General features: G+C 45.3%; 1 protein-coding gene across 2 annotated transcripts; it reads left to right on the plus strand.

Annotated features, from left to right (window-relative positions):
- Positions 1-131: 131 nt before the first annotated feature.
- Positions 132-9,405, plus strand: EIF2D (eukaryotic translation initiation factor 2D). Of its 2 annotated transcripts, none has more exons than XM_052698135.1 (15): positions 132-689; positions 890-1,080; positions 1,692-1,775; positions 3,839-3,929; positions 4,570-4,677; positions 5,017-5,306; positions 5,493-5,610; positions 6,031-6,076; positions 6,747-6,850; positions 7,721-7,879; positions 7,970-8,089; positions 8,196-8,291; positions 8,776-8,896; positions 9,023-9,197; positions 9,300-9,405. In XM_052698135.1, the coding sequence occupies exons 1-15, from the start codon at positions 634-636 to the stop codon at positions 9,368-9,370; spliced, it is 1,830 nt and encodes a 609-aa protein (XP_052554095.1). In that variant the 5' UTR covers positions 132-633; the 3' UTR covers positions 9,371-9,405. The 2 variants fall into 2 exon arrangements, with proteins under 2 accessions (XP_052554095.1, XP_052554096.1); XM_052698136.1 differs by having other exon boundaries at positions 135-689; positions 8,000-8,089.
- Position 9,406: the final 1 nt, after the last annotated feature.

Raw genomic sequence — 9,406 nt, forward strand, 5'->3', positions numbered from 1 at the left:
TTGCCAGGGGAACGCGCCCCCGCCCGCCGCCTGAACGCGCATGCGCACTGCGAGCGGGGCGGGGCATGGAGCGCCGCGCTTTCCCAAGGACCCGGGTTCGAGGCCGGCCCGGGGAGCATCGAGCGGCCGTTTTCTCTCGGTGCACAGCCGTCCTCTGCCATCCTAAAGTGCTCCGCTCCGCTCTCTGAGAGCCGCATCATAGCCCGGGGCCACCCTGACCTCGCTTTCTTTTTCTGCAAACTCAGCGGTTGTTGCATTAAAACAACACGCTTTCGATCCGAGTGGCAAAAAGGGGTTTTATCATTGTGTTACGAGCGGAGAGAAACCCGTGCGGCATCCCGTGCGTCGCTCAGTGCTGTCAGAACCCCCCGCACGCCGGCGATGCTGAAATGAGCCCCGCTCCCACGACGGCGCTGCTGCGGCTCGGCAGGGGTTTATTTCCCGTGTGTGTGAAGCGATCGGCAGCCACAAAAGCACTCAGAACAAAGAAATCTCAATCTTAGGACAAAGCCCGGCGGCTCAAACTTTCCCTTTTTCCTCGGGCCGGCCCGGCCGGGCGGGTTGTTTCCGCCCGGACTCGTTGAGCAGCGCACGGCGCCATGGCGGCCGCCGGGGGCTGAGGGCAGAGCCGCCATGTTCTGCAAGGCGTTCCGAGTCAGGGCCAGCACCGCCATCAAGGGATCCGAGCGGTGAGTGCCGGTGTGCGGGGAGCGGGCGGTGCGGGGCGGGAGGGCAGAGGTGCGGGGTGAGAGCGAGGAGGACGTCTGGTTTCTTCCCAGCGCCCTCACGGCTTGTGGGGGTTTGCCCTGCGAGCCATCATCGCTGGTAGAAAAGTGGGAGTCTCGTAGCCACCGAAACACTGATGGAGGAATTGCTTTTATCGTTACAGGAAAAAGCTGCGAAGTGATGTTGCGGCTGCTTTTCCCAGTCTGAGCGCTGAGCGGTTGGTGGAGTTGATTCCAAACAAGGATGAGCTGAATGTCATCAAGATATACACTCACAAAGGGGAGGCTGGCACTGTGTACACGAATAGCAAGAACCCGATCCTGTTTGAGATTGAAAAAGTTCTGTATCCCACAGGTATGGGCAGCGCAGTGGAGGAATCCGCCCTGTTCACTCAGTACAAACCTGGATTTCCCCCCCTTGCTTGTGTTTAAGTGCTTACACGTCTCCCATTGCACCTCGTCGGCACACTTTATTGTGTTTATTCTGCTGGCATCGATGTGAAATCCAGTGAGATTCTTGCAGAATGGAGGCTCTGAGAGGTTAGGAACCAGGAAACAATTCAGCCACAGCTTTGCATCCTCACCTCTCATCCTTCTGTTGCTCACTTGGTATCAGCAGGTATCACATCCACATCCAGGCAGCCCTGGAATTAGCTAACAAGCTGCTCTTGATAGATAACTCTGTGTTTTTGTTTTATCCCTATCCAGAAATTCTTCCCTGTTGGAGTAGCAGATCAGCTCAAAGTGCCCATGAGTTACAGAAGATAATTCAAGGGATCATCTTTATAGTAATTCACAGAATTGTGAATTAAATAGCTGTTTTTTCTCTATTTTCTAATTACTGTAGGGTTGTTCTGACCTTGCAGACCTTGCAGTTAGCATGGTCCTGTTTAGTCTTCAAGATGGTAAGAAGCAGCTAGCTTTTTTTAATGATACCTCTTTACATTTTCTTCTGTTTTGGCACAGTGTATACTCTGTGGGTCTACCCAGATCTTCTCCCTGCTTTTTCAACATGGCCCCCTGTGCTACAGAAGCTAGCAGGAGGAGCAGGTAAGAGGATCAGAACTTTGTCACATCCCATTGCAGATAGGATTTGCCTTCAGGGATTTTTGGTGATATTATTTCCCACTGGGACCTGAAACAGTGAGAAAGTACAAAGAATACTAAGGCACAAAGTAATTCACCTTGATCTCCTGAAACGGAAAATAAATCAGCAGCAGATAAGTTTGTGAATGAACCAAAGTAGGTTAAGCTGTTTAAATGCAGTCATCTGTTCTATTTGAGAGTCTGGGATTTGGAAATGCCTCTTCAGGGTGTAAAGTTGATCAGTGACTGTGAACTGGGACACTGAAAAGCCTGTGTCACTGCTCTGTGGGGGTTTTTTTAGCTTTCCTTGGGCAGCTGACTCCATCTGCTGCCACTCTGGGTCCTGTCAGTTCAGAGGTGAGCTTGCTTATCCTATGGAGAGTGAGTTTGTACTGGAACGTACAGTTTTAATCAGTGTCAGGTAAATTGTGGATTGCAGATGAGGTTGGATTTGAATTGCTGGAGTACTGGCTCTACCAGCTACTTACGGATCGAGACTAACAAGAAATGAATCTATTTTCTGGCATCTGCTTTGGATGCAGTTCAGATGCGTAAGAGTCAGGCCTTTATAAACCTGAAACAGCAGAACTGTTCAACCAGAAAAAGATTGAATTCCAGCCATTGCAGCTTTAATCTATAAATGGAAGTGTACGTGTAGAAATAGATGTCTTTTTTCCATTACACACTGTCTAGAGAAGCAGACAAGTCGCTCTGTTCACTCTGCTCTTGGGGAAATAAAGTGTATAAGTGCGTAGCTATGATAAACATCTGAGCAAGCTTTGTTGTTGGCTTGTAGTGACCTAGTTTCTGGGGGAAAAATGTCTTGTTAACAGGAGAAGAACATTGATGAAAGAGGGCTGCAGGTCATTCATCTCCCATGGCAACCAGGCTACTGCTGGGTATGATCCAAAGATAAGAAACTGGCCATGGAGACAATGGCCAGCAAAGGCAGAAAGCAAAGATTGAGCCCTGTCATAGAAATGGGAGGAAAGGCGTGAGACTGTCCAGACTGCAGACACAGAGGGATGGAGCAGACTTGAGGAAGCAATCAGTTACAAAGAGAAGGAAGGCAGTGCTATTCACGGCATCTGTGCCTTGAATTCGAAGGCCTCACTGCCTGCCCTGGTTATTTACACAATGCACACAGCTGGTTACCTTGTCACTTTAAGATTTTTGCATGATTTCTGTCCCTGGAGATGTGGAGCCTTGCCTGCAATTGCAGAGTTCAGCCTGGGTTTGCTGGAAGTGAATGGGAGGAAGAATATTGCTGGCCTCTCAGCATGCAGGTTGAATCTAAGATGCTGAGAGAAAAGTGAGATCAATGTATGGAGCACAGGTCAGTCCATGGAACTGCAAGGTCTAGACAACTACAGCCGCTATGAGGGAGAGTAGATGATTTTAATATAATTTAATGAAGACATGATGCCACACATGAGGCATGGAGCATGTTTTTACTCATGTGCTAGTCTGTTCATCCCAGGCATGGAAAGCAGAACGAATCACACAGCAAGGTCCACTTGTTTCTGTCCAGATTAGCAAGGAGTGGTGAAGGCAACTTCCTCCTGCTGAGGAGAGCTCACAACTGAGTGCAGCTGCTGTCAGGTCAGGGTGGTTGGGTCACCAGTGGCAAATTTTAGCAAAGAGAGAGCTTCTCTGCCTTGGGACAGGGCAGAATAAATGCTTTTGCATGTTCTCATTCCTTTCTTTTTTCTTGTCATCAATGCTGTCTAGGCTGAGAGCTTATTCCTTTTTGTTAGAAGAGTACCTTCTTTGTGCCTGACAAGGCAGGGGACTGAGCACGTATAGCACTTCTGCTGTGCTTTAGGATGTGCACACCAAATTGAATCCCCTCTTCCACGGGGTGGTAGCAAGAAGTGCTAACTTACTAGGGGAAACAGAACGATATTTTCTCTGGCATGTACTCAGCGATTTGCAGGCTGTGTTTTTTGCTGAGTAACAGAAGGGGTGGGGGTGGAGGAGGTCTGGCTGAATCTTTCATTGAGAAATGGATGCTTTGTTGTCCTCAGATCTGATGCTGCCAGGAGTTGTAGTGCCATCTTCTGGCTTTCCACAAGTAGAGCGAGGCACGCTCTGTGCTGTCACCCTCCTGGGAAACAGGTACAGAGCACCCCTTATTCCCATCTCTTCTTAGAAACACTGAAAGGAAAACCGTTTTTAACGTGGAAACTCTGGGGCTTTTGGGGGAATAGTAGCAGAATTATTCTCAGGCATTTGATGGACCTGAACAGTGGAAAATTCAGCACAAAAAAAATGCAGTTACATTTCTGGGTTGGGATACGTTTGAGCTCAGGTGGAAAGCCACACAAATTTGTTCTCTTGGAGCTGAGACCTGGTGGATTTCTTTCAAAACAGCAGTTTCTACATAAGATTATAATCTATACAGCTGTCTTCTTGTCTGCATGAAGGCTCAGAAAGAGGGAACAGCATTAAAGCTGTATTTCTCTCCCTCCACCCAGGTCTCTTTTTAGCAGTGCCTGTGCTCCTTGTGCTTTCTTAAAAGGAAGAATGCATCACTGCCCACCTGTCACTGCAGTAGCACAACTGCACACATCCTTGGGATTCTTTGAAAGATCTTACATACCAGAGAGAAGGGACAAAACCCAAAAATGCCTGCGTGGCTTTAAAGAACAAGGACATTGTAAAACAATCCCAGTGTATCACAAGAGCAGTGTTCTTTTGTTCAAGTAGCACAGTTGTGTTTGTGGTGTCCTGCTGTAATGTTGCTGTGTTTCCCCAGAGCTCCTGTAGCAGTTGCAGCTGCTGCTATGTCCACCACAGAGATGCTGGCTGCTGGAATGAAAGGCAAGGGCTTTGCTGTGTTGCATACTTACATGGATCATCTCTGGTGAGTGTATCTGCAGGCATTTTGTAGAACATGTGACAAGCCTTACTAAAATCAAAGCTGTGTCCCAGTAAGTTGGATCATTCATTGTTTGGATACAGCTGAGGTGTGACCTCTGTTAAGGCTTCAGCTGTGCTACGTGTGTTTGATGACCACACTTTTCTGACAGAAGCAGTTCTCTGCCCTGAGGTCTGTCCAATAGACGTGGAAATAAATCTTATAGTTTAAGATCCATACGACTCCCCATGCCTTTTTATCAGGGAACATTTATGAGTATTACTGTCCTATGGGTTTCCAAGCATTAAACAGAAAGCTGCATAATGCTTTTTCTTCCTTTTTTAGGGAATATGGTGACAAATCTTGTCCTCCTACCTTAGCTCCCTTGGTAGCAGATCCTGCTGAAAAGGAGAATGCTGAAAATGAGGAAGAGGTGGAGGGGAAAAAGCCTGGCAACAGGTTCTCCACTGACACACCACAGCATGTGAACATTGGTGATTTGAGCCTGAAGGAGCAAAATAGTTGTGCAGTAGTGATGGGAAGGGAGGAACTCAATGAGAACAGAGCTGCAGAACCAGCTGAGGATGGTAGCACAGGGGCTCAGCAGGATGCAGAGGACAGCAGGACACCACAAGGTACTCCTGCATGCAAATGGATCCAAACCCAGCAGCTTTTGTTTGCTGAAGCTGGTACCCATGATCTAGGTTACTGTGCATCCTAGACGGCACAGAGTACAGGATGGAGTTCTGTGGTCTGAAGCTGAGCATTGTGTTATAAAGGAGAGGCTGCTCACTGCATACTTGTCCTTTTCTTCCCTACAGAGCAAATGGATGCATTATTTAATCAGTGCTTTTTTCATGCTCTAAAATGCAAAGTGAAGAAATCAGACCTCCCTCTGCTCACCAGCACATTTCTACGCAGCCATATGTTCTCATGCTGGTATGTGGTAAGAAGAGTCTTTGGGCTTGCAAGAAAGAGTGGAATATTTAGAACAGAATATTTGGGCTGAGGTTTTTGTTTCAAAAGTAAAATCCAGTCCTCATTTCTAAGGTTACCTAAGAATATGCTTCTTACATCAAGGTGTTTGTATGATTGAAACCAGGATATGCATCTAATAGCTAACTTGAGTTGACTAACGATTGTTTAAGGATTTCTTGATCACTTAAATGGCTCTTTGCTTCCCTATGGAAGCATCAGTGCTAGTTGAACTCATCGTGTTCTGTCTGGTAGTTTGTTTGAAGTAATTCTGTGTGGAGCTCATATTTTTGCTGTTAAGATACTTTTAAGATAAGTAGGAAGCTTTACAAAGAAATGAGGAGTACCTAAAACTGAAGAACTGTTTTTAAAAATCCATTGTAGCCCTGCTGGACAGCAGCTGGATATAAAGAAGTCAAGCTATAAGAAGGTGAGATTTTCCTGGTTGTTCTTCTTTTTTTTCCTTTATTGAAAAGGAAAAAGGTTACTTGAAATAAGTAGGAAGAGATAAAAAAATGTTGAAGCGTTAATAAAGCAGAAAAATCCTGTAAGCTGTTCCTGAAAGCCAGGTTCTTTTACTCAGCTCTCTGCTCCTGAGAGCTCAAGGGAAGAAAATTATTGTCCTGAAAGCATGAGCACTTCTTTGAACCTATCTAATGCTGTCTGGCATTTGTACTGATAGCTGTTAAAGGCTCTGATCTTGTTGGACATTGCAGTTTCTTGCAAGGAGGGATCATTCCTTTTCTGAAGCTATTAATGAACAAAGATGAAAAGAGTGGAGATGACAGGCAAGGCCAAAGCCTGTTGCCAAAGATGTCACAGCAATCCATGTGACACAGTGTGATTTGGCCAAGGTCACAGAGCAAACAGGTGGCAGACCTACAAAAGGAACACTTGCTAATTCTGTTTTAGGGCATCATGGAGGCACGCTCTATTCTTTAGTAATTGCTGTGGTTGGAGAAGCAAAGTGCTGGGTTTCCTCCCCCCCAGCCCCACCAAAAATAAGTTCTTCTGATTTAGCAAGCAATTTTTGGGCAGTCAGAAATACAAAGAGGGATTTAAAATGCTCAACTCCACTTTTCTGATGGTTGTTTTCTCAGTTTTCTAAATTCCTGCAAAGTATGCAGCAGCAGAAGATCTTACAAGTGAAGGAGCTGACCAAGGGTGTGGAAAGCATTGTGGAGGTGGACTGGAAGCATCCAGAGTATGTAGAATATTGTGGTCTTTGAAAGAGCTGATAGCCCTTGAAAAGAAGGAGCAGAATCACCTGTCTCCATTTGTTACCTATTATAACCTTTGTTAGAAGTCACTAAAAAGCACATTCCTTTGACAGTGAGTCTTGATAACTTGCATGGGGTTTTTTTTTAGTGGGAAGGGAAGAAAGCTTTATATCCATCAGGCATTTTTCTATCTATTTAACACTGAGTCTCATGGTATGACTGCCTTACGCCTTTCCCATGTAAGCAGGTCTCCCAGTCCCATCTATCTGCTGGGACAATTCTTTGTTCAGCTTTGAAGTGAACTTATCTGTCTGAAAAATAACCCCAGTGAGAAGATGACACTGCTTGCAGCACTAATGCCCATGAAACTACAGCCTTAAAACATCACACAGGATCAAATCAGCCACTTTGTCAGATCAGCAGCCAGAGTTATAACCTTAAAAACTGTTTCACCTTACACACTGATTCACACAAATACCTTTTTAATTGCTTATTACCTGATTATCAGCTCTTTTTAAGGATTAATAGTTATATCCAGAACCAGATTCCTTCCTCTCGCATATCAGCACAGAAAGCTCTCTCTTGGAATTTCCCATTGGGTCTGAGTTCTGCTGTTATGTAACATCTCCTTGGCAACTGATGGGCTGGGGAATATTTTGGTAGATGCAAGCATATCTTCTGCATTTGGAAAGAAGCAGAATTTGACTTTTTGCATTAACTTTCATCATCCTCAACCTTGTCATTAGGAGGCACAGTTACACTCAAGCTCAGCTTACTTGCAAGCACAGAAACTGATATTACAGATTTCAACCTCTTATTCCCACCAAATAACATTGGGGTTTTTTTTCCCCCAGCATTAAAGCATTTGCAGTACCTGAAGGATTTTCTTCAGCCTCTGCTGCCCAAGACAGCAAGAGTGAAGACAGGGAACAAGTATACCGTGCTCCTGAAATCATACCTCTGTATGGGGTCTCAGCAAAGATGGTGCCACTCTTTCAGGACTCTGGACACAGGTGAGCACTGGAAAAATGCACTAAAATCAATTGTTGGGCTAAGAGATAGGCTAACAAACTTGTGTTGCTGCCATTTTGTTCGCTTTGAAGGGGAGGCAATCAAGTTTTCTTTCTGTTTAGAAAAGGAAGCATCCTCTCAAGCAGCGAGGTGAGAAACATCATCATTAACTACGTGAAGACTAACGAGTTGGTTGATGAAACAAACAAGAAGTGAGTATACAAAAAAAAAGCTGTCCTACCTTGCTTCCACAGGAGATGCTGAATATGAAACAAGAAGTGAATTTGTTTTCTCCTAACGCATGTTTTCCTTCTACAGCTTTGTGAAAGTAAATGCCATTCTGTGTGACTGCCTGCTGGATAAATCAGAGCAAGATGAAATCTCACACCTGAAGTGGGATGACCTTGTGAGCAGGTGACTGTTTTTCCATTGTGATAATTCTGTGTGATACTGAAACACATTATGTCAAGTTTATCACAAGGTCAGAGCCCCGTGTCATTGGAGTTACTGGAGTTGTAACTTCCTCCTGGTGATACAGAAAACATCCAGAGACCTTCAGCTCAATCCTACCTCATTCTTCACCATTTAACCACCATCTGTCAGTAACTTTCTGTTTTTGTTTACATGCTAACTATCAGGAAAAGATGCCTAAACAAGCACTGCCTGATTCTCTGTACGATCTGTAAATACATATCTGTGAAGCTATTGTTTGCAGCAGATAGGTGAACATGCCCTCTTTAGGCAGTAGTAGTCATCCTGTTCTTTATGTTCAAGCTCTGGCCATGCAGTTCTAAACTAATAGTCTCAAAAACCTGTGATAGGCTGCAGCAGAAGAAACACAGTTCACATCAGTCCTGCTGTGCTGTGTAGACCAAGTGGATCTATAAACTTTGTTCAGGTGCCTCGAGCGTCTGCAGCCCTTACACCAGGTGACATTTTGTGGACAACAACCCATTGTGAGGAAAGGAAACATTGAGCCCATTGATATAAGCACTGCACAGAGGTCGTCAAACAAGAAGGTAAGAAGAGAGACAAAAAGGTGGGATATGAACGAGTCCTGATTGTGAGGGCAGCTTGCTTTTCTGGGATGAAGGGGGTGCAGTGTATTAATGCTGACAGTCTGCAATCGTTGCTGGAACCTTCAGGTGACAATCATCAAGAACCTCGAGCTGTATGGTTTAGACCCACAGTGTGTGGCCAATATTCTACAACAGAAAGTTCAGGCCAGCACCACCATCACCCCAGTGCCTGGAGCAAAAGACAGAGTTCAGGTCCAGATCCAAGGCAACCAAGTCCATCATCTGGCCAAGATGCTGCTAGGTAAGTCTGTTCTGGACCAGGGCTTGGACTAGTTATAGCAAGATCCAGATTCTAGTTAGTGATTTCATTGTTACCTAAAATGAACTCTTCTTCATGTTGCAGAAGAGTACCAGCTACCTCGGAAATACATCCAAGGCCTTGAGAAGGCTCCAAAGCTCGGCCGGAAAAAGTAGGAGAGAAATCTATTGTAAGAATTAATCAGCTCTCAT

Source organism: Tympanuchus pallidicinctus, unplaced genomic scaffold (genome assembly GCF_026119805.1).
Source record: "Tympanuchus pallidicinctus isolate F22 unplaced genomic scaffold, pur_lepc_1.0 scaffold32, whole genome shotgun sequence".
NCBI lineage: Eukaryota > Metazoa > Chordata > Aves > Galliformes > Phasianidae > Tympanuchus > Tympanuchus pallidicinctus.